This window comes from Astatotilapia calliptera, chromosome 8 (genome assembly GCF_900246225.1).
Source record: "Astatotilapia calliptera chromosome 8, fAstCal1.2, whole genome shotgun sequence".
Classification (NCBI taxonomy): domain Eukaryota; kingdom Metazoa; phylum Chordata; class Actinopteri; order Cichliformes; family Cichlidae; genus Astatotilapia; species Astatotilapia calliptera.
In genome coordinates, this window is record NC_039309.1 from 14,408,515 (window position 1) to 14,422,669 (window position 14,155).

The window sequence follows — 14,155 nt, forward strand, 5'->3', positions numbered from 1 at the left end:
CTTACATTTGTCTAAATTAAAAAAAAAAGACCCTACTCATTGAATAACTTTCTTATCTCTTTTTTAAAAATCTGTTGTGTGCTAAAAACCAATCACATGTTTTTAAACATGTAACATAGCTTTTGTAGGAGGAAAAATAAAAATTCACATGCTCTCACAAATTCATTAAGCACTAAATACCTCTCAACTTCTGCTTTAGTTAGAATAACATCTAAAGCTCGTCATGAACATATACTGTGTAGTTTCTGAAAGAAGTGTTGTAGTTAAATTAAGTGCTGGCAGATAGATTTGCCATCATTAAACTGTTGTTTTACAGTGTACCTAATGTAATCTGCAACATTCTGCATTGTAAAAATATTACTGCCTTGTGCTGTATGGAATAAAAGCTTCACAACAGAATATTGCTGGTTGCCATTACACTGACATTATACTCAGTCATGCCGGCCTTATGAACAAAACTGTAACAATGTTCTTGGGCGCACGAACAATAAAGGTTGAAACACAAAATAAAAACGATAAGCAAGATATTTGTATTCAATCAGTAAATGTATACAGTAATTCACTATCAAAGGAACAGTAAGTAAGCATCTGAATAAAATATCCTCCTCATTTCGTCTTCCTCACAAGCTTCATCTCCCTAACTGAAGTCAGTGCTCTAAAACAGAAAAACATGCCTAAACATGCTCATATTTAGGCATGATATTGTCGCAATCGCTTATTGTCAGCAGATTTCCAGACAACTGATAAGAAGTGGGCTAAACAATAAGAGCAGCTGGTGATGGGCTAACATTATGCCAGCTAATGTTATGCTAGTGTCCTAAAAATCGCACCTTCCCTCTGATAAACGGTTTGATTGCATTCTCACATTGTGTTAGAGCTTTGGGGGTTTTGTTTGCCAATTTCCAAGTCCAACAGTGTTAGATCCACTTCAAAGAACATTTTAGTAGCATCAACTAACAGCAGCTAACATGGGTTAACAGCAGCTAACATGGGCTAACGGCAGCTAATATGGGCTAACAGAAGCTAACAGAAGCTAACATGGGCTAACAGCAGTGCTCACTAATAGAAAAGTTCATAATATCATCAGCAACTCACCTCAGTATTGCTGTCATTGGACAGAATTGACAATATTCACAAATAATAATGCATTCCTTTAAAAATATCCAGTCTTTTTAAACTGCAGTGTATTTGTTTTACCAAATCCCTTCTGTACCAGCGTTTGTCTATCATTCCCGACATACAGACTGGCTGTCAAAGTGACAAACTAATAAACTCAATATTTATAACTTGACTTTGTCCTGCGTAAGCCATTCCACTTAGTCTAAGTTTGCAAAAACATTAACTAAACATATAGAAATCATCCATAAATGAAGAATAATGTAATAACAGGTAAGAAGTTAAGAAAACTACAGTGTCCCTAGTCTTGCCTTTGTGAAAGCAGAAGTTTATGACTGTTAGTTTGTTCTGATCCAGGGTGATTAGTCACACTGATGAGCTTCTCTCAGATTATGTGAGAACAAACCCTCCTTTGTTTTTGTTTGATCCACTTAGTGTGAGGAAAGTTATGGATTTAATTGCTGAAATGAGACCAGCAGGCGAGATGAGATCTGTTTATTCTGGCAAGGTGTTTTCCAGCTGTTGACAGTAATGCTTCTAAGGTTCTCTTGTTTGCAAAAAACCCCCTCAAAAAAAAAAAACCATGATATCATCATATAGCTAAAAATAAATAAATAAATCAAAAGCAGCAAATGAATAAAGGATGCAAGGTGCTGATTCCTTAAAGTCTTTAATCCTTTCTGAATACAATAATTAGGCGGAATTTTGGATAATAAGCTTTTGTGTTCTCTTGTTGAAAGGCTGATACCGCTCTCATGCCAGCCTTGCAGCTCATTTAGCTTACTTAGCATAATGACTGAAAAAAATAGCCTAGCTACATCCAAAAATAACAAACTCCCAACATGTTATGAATCATCTTGTTGGAACCGTACTAAAACTTAGCTTTAAAAAAGACAACTTGGCTTTTCTGCTGTCCTGTGTTTAAACTTTACCAATACTACTTGGTGGAGAAAAGACACTGGCGGCCTGACAACCACATGTTTATGTCAAGATTTCAGGAAGTTGCATGAGATGTGGAGTGTTGTATAGTAAGCTCTAAAGGTGCTGGTACACAAACTTGCTCTCTTTGGACAAACCCAGGCTTAGTCTTTCCTCCATTTTCCTGTGGATATCGTTTATATTTAACCATAGACTGTATATGAAAGATGGATGTAGCCTGAAAAGTGAAGCATGTTCTCTTATTCTGTCGAACTGCCAGCAGTTGCTTGAATTTTACACTTGCACAAAGAAATCGGTCTATAGAAGTATAATGAAAACCTGCTGAATTGGATCTGTCCTCTATGTAAATACTATATGAGTTTAAAGTCTTATTCAATACAACATAATGCTTATTGAAAGTTACAGCACAATTTTGAGTCACAATGTGGGATAAAGCAGAGTTTGCTATGAGCATGCAGTCCACTCTGGTTTCAAGACAGCTGGAGGACAGCAACAGGCACATTCAGTTCAACAGCACTTTACTAATCAGCTGTGGCTATGTCCATCATTTATGTACAGTCTTTGTATTTCGCATACAGGCGAGAGAATGTTATTGAGCTTCTTATCTGGTGTTTTCCCCCTGAAATCAAACAAAATAAACTGAAGAAAAACCTTCACGTGATCATTAAAACTTCACAATAAACAGTAAACAGATGTTTTTATATGCCATTAGCCTAAATTAACATTCAAACATTTACCAACAAGATGTTGCACACACTGAGTTTATGCATCTTTTTGTTTTCTTTTTATTCTTTTCCTCAGATGAGCAGCAAACGCTCCAGCAGTTTCCGACGAGCCATCGCCAATGGCCGCCGCACACTGCAACGGGAGATCCTTCTGGACGAGACGGGGTTGGGTCTTTATAAACGTTTTGTCCGTTATGTGGCCTACGAGATCCTGCCCTGCGAAACTGACCGGCGCTGGTATTTCCACCAAAACCGCCTGTGTCCCCCGCCCGTCTTCATCGCCATCGTCACCATCGTCCAGGTTAGTGGGAAACATTATCAGCTGGTTTCAGAGTGTTATAAAGTGATGGAGGTTATTCTCCTGATTCATCCACAGTGATCTGGGCATTCCTAGAGCTTTTGGCCCCCAGCATTTTATTTAAGATCCACAAAGTCAGCATCCAATCCCCTAAATATGACTTCACACTGTTCTGTTAGCTCAGTTGTTCGCCTTAGACGGCCTGAAAAGATTTTCTGCCTTTGATCACACACTTTTACTGTGAGCTTGATATGAGCTGGTAACCCATTTGGGAGTCGGAGGCTTAGTGGGTGCATTTAATGTCATTCCTCCAAGCAGAGTCCTTGAGCCAGCCTGCGTGTAGGATTTTTTTCTTTTTTTCTTTCAAACACTGGTCTTGGAACTTGGAAACCAGGTCAGTAAGCACCCTGGCCACCACCACAGTGGCTTTAATTGACCTATTATGTTAATTTTGAAAAAAGAAAAGCACCAGCACAAACGCCCTCCGAGACTACAGCTGAATGGTTGCAGATTAAGCGGCGGAAATAACCTACAGCTTCTTAACAAAACTTCATCATTTTCCCTGAAATCATCTTAATTCTTTGGGAAAGAAAGCTAAGTGCTCTTATAATGCCTCCAAATGGCACTGAATGGTCTGTAATGACAATGAGAATGTGATAATAACAGTTTGCATTCATTTTAATTCACAGAAACAATGAGTCATTATTTTATGAAAAGAAATTAATGGAATTGAACCAGATGTGCCATTTTTTTTCTTCTGTGGGCAGTAATTGTCTGCAAGACTCTAATGAGCATCAGCTGAAGAATACAAAGAAGAAGAGAACCTCATGCGCCATTCATAAAGCACAATGGGTTTTGTTTTGCGGGGCACTTTTCACCTTCTGTACAAGAACTCTGCAGAGAGTGCATGTACTCGGCACAGATTGACAGTTTGGTGTCATCTTTGTGTCTTTGTTGCAGATTATTGTCTTCATGTGCTACGGCATCATGCTAAACAAGTGGGTCCTGCAGACCTATCAGCCTGACTTCATGAAGAGCCCCCTGGTCTACCACCCCGGCCACCGTGCACAAGTGTGGCGTTTCTTCAGCTACATGTTCATGCACGTCGGGTAAGCTCTTGACTCCTGCAGTACTGGTTTAGAGAAAATTCAGGTTAGCTGCTGCTGATGGCACACGAAGGCCAATGCTGGCAGTTTTAATCTTACTTTCATTGTGTGCTCTGTCCTCAGTTTGGAGCAGCTGGGCTTCAACGCTTTATTACAGCTGATGATCGGCGTTCCCTTAGAGATGGTCCATGGCATCCTACGAATAAGTCTGCTTTACATGGCAGGAGTGCTGGCCGGTGAGTTTTTCATTAAGTGTTTTATTGTAAGTAAAGCAAGGAGCATTATTCAGGTTTCTTACATGGTGTCATACACAAATTGCTTGAGAAACCATATTGGATGAACTATTCACTATCGAAGGTCTACGTTCTTGCCTTTCACTCAGTTCTCATGATTTATATCATTTATTCTTAATGTTTAGGAGGTTTATCACTTGCTCACATCCCGATGATTAAACATCCCTTGATTATTGTAATTCATTATTCCTCTGCCTCAGCAAATCTTCCCTGGATCACTTCAGAATGTGGTTCGAAGGTCACCGGGTCCTCTAAAACGTGCCATGTGACACAGATTCTGTCTTTCTTTCACTGGCTTCATATAAAGTTCACGGTACAATCACTTGCAGAGCCCTTCGTGGTCAATGTGCCTCCATTTATCAGTGAGCTACTACAATCACGCAAAACATCTGAATCTTTGAGCTGATCAACGCTTGTTGTCTGCACCTAAATCCAAGTTAAACTCACTTCCACTGCAACTTAGATCTGTGGATTTAAGACCCACCTGTGCAGGTTTGCCTTTATTTTGTTTTATCCCTTTATAACATTTCAGTTGTTGTATCTTATTCTATATTGTAAAGCATTTTGTGACTTTTGTTCTTGAAAATCACCACGTAAAAATAAACTTTGATTATATTTTTGTTACGTACATTTTTGACATCCACAGAAAAACATTTTTGCTTAACAATTGCAAGCATTAAAAATAAAACAAAACAAAAAAAATAACAAGACTACTGCTAAATGTGGTGACATAATGGCTTTTTTAAAATTAATGATGAAATGGCACATCTAATTTTTCATGTTTAATGTTTATCTCCAAATGGTCATAAATGCCTTCTTATGTTTAGAGACACATCAAATTGTGTGTTTAGGCTGGTTTATACACTCCATGTGTGTGAGTATGTGTGAGTGTGTGTGGTTTAGGATTTCTAAGCAAATGGCGAGACGAGTGGAGATGATTTGGAGAGCGATACGGACCGTGCTTCCCTTAAAACAATAACATAAACAGAAGAAGGCTGTTTCTTCTCCGCTCTGCTCTTTATTCATGTGTTTCTGCCAGTCTGCAGCACATCGTACTGACCTACTTTGTTTATTCTTTTATTACTGTTTGTACAGTCGACGCCTCAGAAAAGCTTTGGGTTTTTTGGTTTTTTGTGTGGTTTCGTTGGTGGTTTATAATTTATCAAGTTAAATATGTTATATTTCTCTTCATGTTTGCTGTATAAAATACCCACAACTATCCGCTCCCATCTACTCCCAGCGAGTCAGACTGAATTTTTTTAGCTTCTTGTCCTCGAGCTAACATGTGCGGCTGCCCGATTTGATACTTCTGATAAATTTGACCCGGCCTGGCCCTTCTGGGGAAGAAAAAAAAGTGCAGAATGTAAATACAAAATATGCCAAAGTGAACGCAGCAGAGTGACTCACATCGCCCAGAGGTCGAGCTGCAGCGCTCAAGTCTTTGTTGACGGGGAACCTCATTAACTTTCATCGAGCCGGTTCGGAGATTGGAAATTTTAAATCCACACTGATTGTGAAAAGTGGATTCACTTTCTGAGTAAAGCATTTGCATTAACAGCATTGCATTTGCGAGACCTCATATCAACACTGCTGCATTAAATTCCTGTTTCACTCAGCTTCACTTCAACAGTTTTTATCATTGGGTTTCATAAGACTTGCTAACAATTATTTAATTACTGTTGAGAGGAGAAGTCTAATTCATACTGAGTTAATCATCTATTATTTTCAGTAACCTGTTTTTTTTTCTTAGGCTCCTCTTTCTGCGTGACTACAAATTCAAACTCTCCATTTCTTGCCTTTCCTGGCAGCTCTCTGCACACAGTAAGATGGAGTTAAAGCTTCTCAAAAAAATCCCGGTACTCTGCAGAAAAAAGTCCAAAAAAAACAACCCCATTCCTCCATGCGCTTGCATGCACGCACACTCTTAACACTCATGAATTATTGTAGCTTTGATTTATTTTAGCAATGATGACAGAGAGAGAGAGCAAGCAAGCGTGGGACTTAGAGGAGGAAATATGGGAGAGTAATGCAGGGTCTCTCTCTGGAGAATTAGCCTAAGTGCAGTTTGAAATGCTGTTTGGAGATTTAAGCTGCAGCCTGAATCCAAAGGGAGGATAAAGCAGCAGGCGAGGTGACATCCGTACCTCCAGAGCACGGAGTCAGAAATGCTTTGAATTTGTGTATAACATATTGAAATCAGAGATGTGCCTCTGTTGAATTAACTCTAAAGGTCAACAGTTTACGATCAGGAATCTATAAATATGTTTGTATCTTTATATCTGCAGAAGGAGTGGCTCCTTTTCCACCATGAAGAAGAGTTCGCTATGTCCAAAACAGACTAGCCTAACATTGCTCTATACCACTGATTCACCTACCTGTTTGTAAGGACGGGAGAAGGTGAGGTCATCTGTAGATGCCAGTAAATCTTACACACATTTATCTTAAATTTTATTGCATTTACCCAAAGACATGTAATCATGATCATCATCAGTGCTGCTCAGGTGACAGAGCGAGATGTCACACTATGTCAGCTACCCAGCCAGTTTTGTGTGTGAGGGTGTGTCTGTGGGTGAACTGTCAAATCATTTTGACTGTTTCTATAAGGAGAGGATTTGCCATTAATCATTTAGCTAATGGGTTAATTTGGGATCAGCGTTTTGGACTAAAGAGTAAAAGCAAAGTTAGAAATTGGGAGCTGCACAACCCCAATTCCGTAAAAGTTGGGTCCATCCACAAATAGCTGCTACTTAGTTCTAAGTAACAGAGGTAACACAGCAATAAAGCAGAACTTTGCTCAGTAAAACTAGAGCACAAACGTCTTGGATCTGGTTTGTACCACTCAGCAGGTCATATCATAACTCAGATATTTTTTTTAACTAAACGTGGTGAGGAGCCACACACATGTTCATGTTCATTTCACAGATATGCAAAATATGCATGGGCCTTGATGTGTGCAAACTTTAGTTTAAATGCTGTCTCCCTCCCACAGTTCTTTATTACCTGAACTTGTTAGAAGTTACCCTGTGCTAGATTGCACTGTGAAACTCTTGATTTTTTCTTTCTTCCTTTGCATATTTCTTGCCCATGGCTATCTCATGTTTATATTCATGCAGTCGTATTCTAGCTTATGAGTTAAATCATGTTGCTTGTTGTTTTTTGTAAGGCAGCAGAAATTTGAGTTTATAATTACACTGAATGGATGCATTTATGGAGCAAAGTGCTGCAGGTATTGTGCCTTTATGTTCGCCTTAATACACTACATGAATTTCTGCACTGCAGGGCTCGCTCTCAAAGCCAAAAAGAAATGTCTGCTTCCTGTTGGGATTTTTTCTTGGATGCCTTTAAATGTTGGGAAAAAATACCGATGCTTCTTCTCTCCAGTTATCTTAAAAATGAGGTCACAAAGATTTTGGTTTGGGCTGCTGATGCGCATATGCAGACAGTATATAAATCTTTGATGTGGGCCCGTTCGCGACTATGTTGTGTTGGTACTAAATTACAGTAAAAAATTAGGCACTGTCGTTAGATATGTGCCTACAAAAGTATCGATTCTCTAATGGTGTTTCCACAGTGCTGTTCAGACCCCGGTACCTGTCCTTGCTCATTTTGCATCCTCTCAGTAATTCTTTATGGCTCTGCTGCACAAAGACTGGATGAAGAGCTCCACTTGGGTTTCATGTGGAGAAATTTGAATAATGTCAGTCAGAATTTCAGACTATGTTGGCGAGATGAATGTAGAATCTCATGCCGTGTTCCAACTTTTCAGTCTGTCTCCACATTAAAGAGAAGCAGCAGGGAGTCCTTTTTTTTCCATCTACTTTCTTTTTTTCTCCACTGTCTCTTTTGCTTCTCCTTCCCTCGGGCTGATAGCTCACTTGTGGTGATCAGGACATCAACAGGTGCCAGAACACCATGTTTTTCCTCGTAGCGCGGTGTGAGCCTCAGGGTGTCTGCCGCCTGTAACACCTACCGTTCGAGACGGTCCAAATCTTCCAGCAGCCTCTCATACGAGCGAGACGGCTGCTGGAGGTATGTCCCGCTCAACCTACATATCAGTGTGATGATGAGGTTGTAGTGTTGACATTCTGTGCTGTTTTTTTTTACCTCCTTGCCTTTTGCTACAGTTTATTCTGCAAATAGCTGGAGTACAAGATTTACTTTGGAAAGTAAAGCGAATTTGTTGTAATAGCAATACAGACTCGAAACTTCACATTATGTCGTAAAGAAAAGGTTATGAGAGGAACAAGATTAAACCACTTATTCAGAGAAAGCCAAGGCGTTAGTGCACATCCTGTAAAATGCATTCTCTTTTCTGTTTGCTGTTGCAAGAAATACATTTTGCTTGTTTTTTAAGAAAGATGTTTCACTCAGCTTTGTTCCAGTTTTATTTTCGTGTGCGCTGAAGTATTGAGCAGAAAAAAATACCACGTATAATTGGTTTGCTATGTTTATTCTCAGATGGGCTTTGATAACGAATGCTGTATGAACACAATAAAACTGAAAGAAAATTGATCTGGAAATAAAACAAAGGCAATACAACGATACTTAAAGTGACTTGCAGAAGGTGCAATTTTATGCACAAAGACTTCAGTGATATGCTGCTCTGTGCACACATGAATAACACACACGGGCAGCTGAGGCTCAGGTGTTGTGGATTAATATCAGGGTTGGCAGTTCGATCTGGTCCCCCCATTGCCAGAGACCCCTTTGTAAAGATACTGATCCCAAAGCAGGAGGTGAGCACCTTGTATGGCATCCCCACTGGTGTGCTGAAATACGCCTATGGGTACTGCCAAGTTGGAACAGCACTGCATAGGAGCAGACCATTTACCTTATTGCATAATGGACCCCAAGAAATCTGGGATCAAGCATTTTCTGAAGTTCTACAGAAGCCTTGTTGTATGATAAGTGAGTCTGACACATCTGAGCTAGCATCACGAGGACCTGCTGTAATCCTACTACCAAAGTAATTGTTAGAATCAACATATTGATAGTTAGCATTATACCATCTGATTGGAGGCAGCAGTCCAGTGAGGCTACATCCATGAGACGGCAAGTAATTTTTGGTTTTATTGAATGTAATATAATTCAAAAAGCTTCAGATAGGAGGTTGCTGCTAAGTTGCTTCCACTGGGGGAGAAGATGATACATATATAATCTGCTTAGAGTAGAATTTGCCCGGTCTGACAGCCGACTCCTGACTCACCGAATATTTATAACACAATTTATAAACAAATGAATTAAACGGTAAAGGTGACAGGCCGCACGCCATTATTTACTACGACAAAATCAGAAGACGCACACATCCATCATACACAAAACTGATGCAATTTGTCTTTCCAAACGAGGTCTGACAAACGAGTGCTCGACTCTCCCTCCTCATTATTATCTCATGCAGAGCACCGACTGGACTTTGGAGGTTTGTTCCTGAGCTACCAGACAGAGCTGCTGTTTTGGTCACACTTTACTTTGCAAATCCCAAGAAGACGTCTTCACACTACTTTAGACACTACTTTTTTATTATATTTTGGCCAACTAAAAGTCCCACACCTAAACCTATTCAATTAGATGGTAAAGACAATGAGAGATCGTTAATTTCACAGTACATTTCTGTTGAACGTTTAGAGATATTGGTCATCTTTTGACGTAAAGGTACTAGTAAGTAATTTCTTTAGGTTATGTAATAGGAAAAAAAATGTTGCACTCATATATATACAGCGATGTCTTCTCATAAACTTAGAATTAACCCGTTAAAAATACATAGGAGTGGGCGCCACGTTGCCCCGTGAGTACACTGGTCGAGATGGACATTGCAATTCCATAATTGCCTCTTGAGATTGACCATGTGGTCTTTCTTTATAAGCTACTTTTCATTTAAAGATCATTCAAACTGAATATGACCATTTAACATTTGTACATCTATATTTTTGTCATGTCTTTCTGATTATGTTTTTGTCCTTCCCCACCACTGCTCTCTTTCCTGCACATGCTTATTCCCAATTATGTAACAGGTAGTTATTGTCAGCAGATTAGACATTACCCCCACCCCCCAATGTTAGCTCCACTTTAAAGACCATTTGATTAACGTCGCCTAACAGCAGCTAAGAGAGTCTAACAGCAGCACTTACAGAAAGGTTCAGCATAACTGTATCGCTGCATTGACCATAAGTGAGCTTCACTGACTCAAAAGCTCCTTTATCAAAGTTACAGCCACCCTAGTTGGCATTATGCACTTGAATTCGGAGGGATATGATTTTAGAAAGTTTAAGTAAATATTTGAATGTAAAATGCTTGAGTGTTTGCAAAATAGTAGCTCCATATTTATCAGCAGTATATGAGAGAGAACAGGAACCTTTGAATTTGCTGGCCAGACCATGAGAAAAAGGTCCATGCTCACCCCACTTATTGAGAGACGTGTGGCCTGATGGGAAATGGTAATGGAAATGTGATAAATGGCTGCATGTTAGTATAACCTCATTGTTGCAAGCTAGTTAATGTTGTCATTACTTAAAAAGCATCTCACCAGGTTACATGTAATGTTTAATCCTTCAGCAGTTGATTAATGTAGCTCTGAAATTGGGCAGGACTGCAGGAGTGTCAGATTTCTTCCGCAGCCATGAGACGCGCTCTATTGTCGGCCCTAATTTAGTTTAATGATTGTTTCTGCGTTCGCTCAAGGTAATAAAAGCCCGTTCCGTCTCCAAATGACTGAAGGTCTTCTGACTTTTTTTTTCCACCTGTTATAGTACTGTGTTCACATTCACAATCTGATTGATGCTTTATGAAAGCATGCTGCACATATTAAGGCAGGGTAAATTGATTATATCTGCTGCCAGTGAATACAGGGCCTTGGTGCATGGCCAAGAGTGGCTTTGTCTATCATCTACTTTGCTGATGTTTGATGTTTAGCTCAGGCACACAAGCTAAGAGTTATGGATGCCTCCCAAGGCCTAATATTGTATTTCGGGGTTAAAATTAAATAAGGATATTTAATTTTGTCATTGAAAATATTCTTACAGTCAAAACTAGAGCTTTATTACTTCAACATTTCCAGTGTATTTGTTTCAGCTCGTTCTTCATCTCTGATAAATATGCGGTACTACGCCACAAGCAATTTGACTGTATTTTACTTTACTATTTAAAAATAATATGATTGGAGAGTGTAAGTGTAATTTAAGCTTATTTGCTAGCGTTTCCTGAGTGTTTAGTTTATCTTTTTTCAGATGGCTTTTAGTTAAACTGCAAATGAAACTCACTGTTTGTATATTCCAGCGCAGATGTCCAAGAAGCAATGACATGAAATGTTATTTTAAACAGATTATAGATCCTACTTCCTTTGGGGTTTGACATGCAGGGTTACACATCGAATGCAGCACTCAAATGTATGTAAAAGATGGATTCACTCAGTCGATGGACTTCAGTACAGACAAACCGACTGTGGGATTCAGGGTTAAAATAGTAAATAGCTGCCACGCCGACGTCACACTGCATCAGCAGCATCTGCAGCCGAGCACGTTTAATGAGCAGGGGGAGCAGATAAAAAGACAAGATGGGCCGGGACAGGAGAGAGGAAGCATTACAGAGCAAAGGGCCGAATTAATCACCCTTATTGCCGGAGGGATGTGACTCGTTGTCTGACTCTGGCTCTGGCTCTGACTCGCTGGTGTAGAGATATTTAACAGCATCACTGATTTGCCTCTCTGAGAAGTTGTGTTACTGTGACAATGCATTGTTGCAGTGTGTGTAGTTTGCAAGGTGAGATTTCTGTCTTTATAGTCAACCTTGGCAGAGCTGCAGTGTGTGTGTGTGTGTACAGTGGTGTGAATGAAGAGCCTGGTCCTACGTTTCTGATATACTCCCCCCGCTGCTGCTGAGACTGAGGAAGCAGGGTGACCTTGGAGCTGTGCAGAGACCGCCAGTGTGATTATGGTAATTCCCAGTCCCTGAATTCCACCCCATAGTGAACTCTTCCTAGGTGACACCAAGCTCACTTCCTCCAGCCCCACTGATAAAAACGTGAAGGGTGGTGAATATTTTTACTGTAACGCAGCCTCAATTAGTTTAGCCCATTTGTATGGAGCGAGCTGCCTGTGTTCATAGCTGTCCGTGTGCATCTCCTGTGTGAAAGCAGCATTTGTCAGGCACTGTGATGGAGGCACAGAGGACGCCGTTTCTCCGCTCGCTCTGTATTCCCTTTACTTCAGTAGTTAGTTTCAAGGTTTTTCCGATGAAGCAGCACATCACGCTCCCTGTAGCCATCACTGTGGTGTAATATCCTTGAGCACTGGAAGTCATTTTATGCTTTTTTTTTTTCTGTTTTTTTATTTTGCTCTGGGATGTTGGAAGAATTTAAGTAATTTCCCACCAAGGTCAGCTATTGTGATCTTTATTTGAAAAGTAGATTTGATTTATAATTGAGCAAGCAGCGAGTTTTTTCTTATAGTCAGAGCATTTGTTTGTTCACTCTGTTCATTTCTGAACATTGTGCATCTGTTTCTTCCATTTCAGGCATTCTCATATGCCCACACACTCTCCCAGATCAGATTTAATTGTACTTTACCCTGACTATTGGTGCACTGCTGTGCTGAGCTGTTTCCTCTCAGCAGCTCTGAGGACGTTTCGAGTGGATGCTATTGATTTTTCTCGATGCCCCCTGGTCTCATATATTATCGTGTATATTTTTTTCCCCATGTGTAAATTTTGGACAGGGTAGAGAAATGCAAATTCTCTGAGGAAACCGTGGTGCGAGTGCTTTCACACTGACCCTGTTATCTCACGGTGAGGCTGATGAATCGTTTCTGTTCCTGCAGGCCTGAGCGTGGCGTCAGCAGCGCTGGATTCTGGCTTTTGTACATTTTGACAGGAGCCATCCCGATTTATGTTCTGTTTTAACTTTGGATCTGTGTTTCTGTTACTGAAGTTGTTCCTCTAAAGATCTGCTTTGACTAGCGTGCAGGAGCGCAGGTGTGTAGTGTTTTGTCACTTTGAGGAAACTGACAGCGTGGCTGCTCCGCCACAGCTTGACACTGCAGATAAGTAAAAAAAAAAAAAAAAAAAACTTTGCAGACTCCGTCTCTACGTGCACATCATCTTAGGGTTTTCATCCTTTCACGCCCACGTTTCACCAGGGCACGCAAAGATGGATGAAGATGTTAGATTGGATGAGGACTGATTGCAAGCCACGCTGCTCGACTTCAAGGAGCGTATCGGCGGCATAGGTGATATTTCCCTTATCTCTTTTTTGTGTGGATGACACAGAAGTGTCCATCTCCTTCCCCGGGTGGAAAATATCTTTAATGGAGCTCCACCAGCCTGACAGCACTATTATAGTTGAAATGAGGCTCAGAAATGGTCGCAACTATGGCAGATGGCATTTGAAGCTATGAGCTTTTCAGACTGTAAAGTAGACAAAAGGCCGTGTGACATACAGCCTGCCTCTAGCTTAGTCACCCAGACATTTACTTATTTTTTGTCCAGCCACTATCAAACTCTGTGCTCATGTATCAGACCTATAGAAAGACGTCTTACAATCAAACTGAATCAGATATTATGTCCTGTGCATTATGGATAAAGCTAATGCATAGTTAATCAGTTGAGCTGTTACTACAGATCCATTTCACAACTATTTATATAATTTATACTTTGTTGTAATCTCTGTTAAAGTCTTTTCATTAATGA

The 14,155-nt window shown here is 40.1% G+C and overlaps 1 protein-coding gene across 5 annotated transcripts in view; it reads left to right on the top strand.

Annotated features, from left to right (window-relative positions):
• The window catches only part of rhbdl1 (rhomboid, veinlet-like 1 (Drosophila)), a 64,810-nt gene that overhangs the window by 28,998 nt on the left and 21,657 nt on the right, over positions 1-14,155 (top strand). For all 5 annotated transcript variants that reach the window (XM_026178801.1, XM_026178803.1, XM_026178804.1 and 2 more), the window contains 3 exons: positions 2,857-3,081; positions 4,039-4,187; positions 4,308-4,420. In XM_026178801.1, coding sequence (XP_026034586.1) covers positions 2,857-3,081; positions 4,039-4,187; positions 4,308-4,420 — 487 coding nt within the window. The remainder of the gene's footprint in view (positions 1-2,856; positions 3,082-4,038; positions 4,188-4,307; positions 4,421-14,155) is intronic.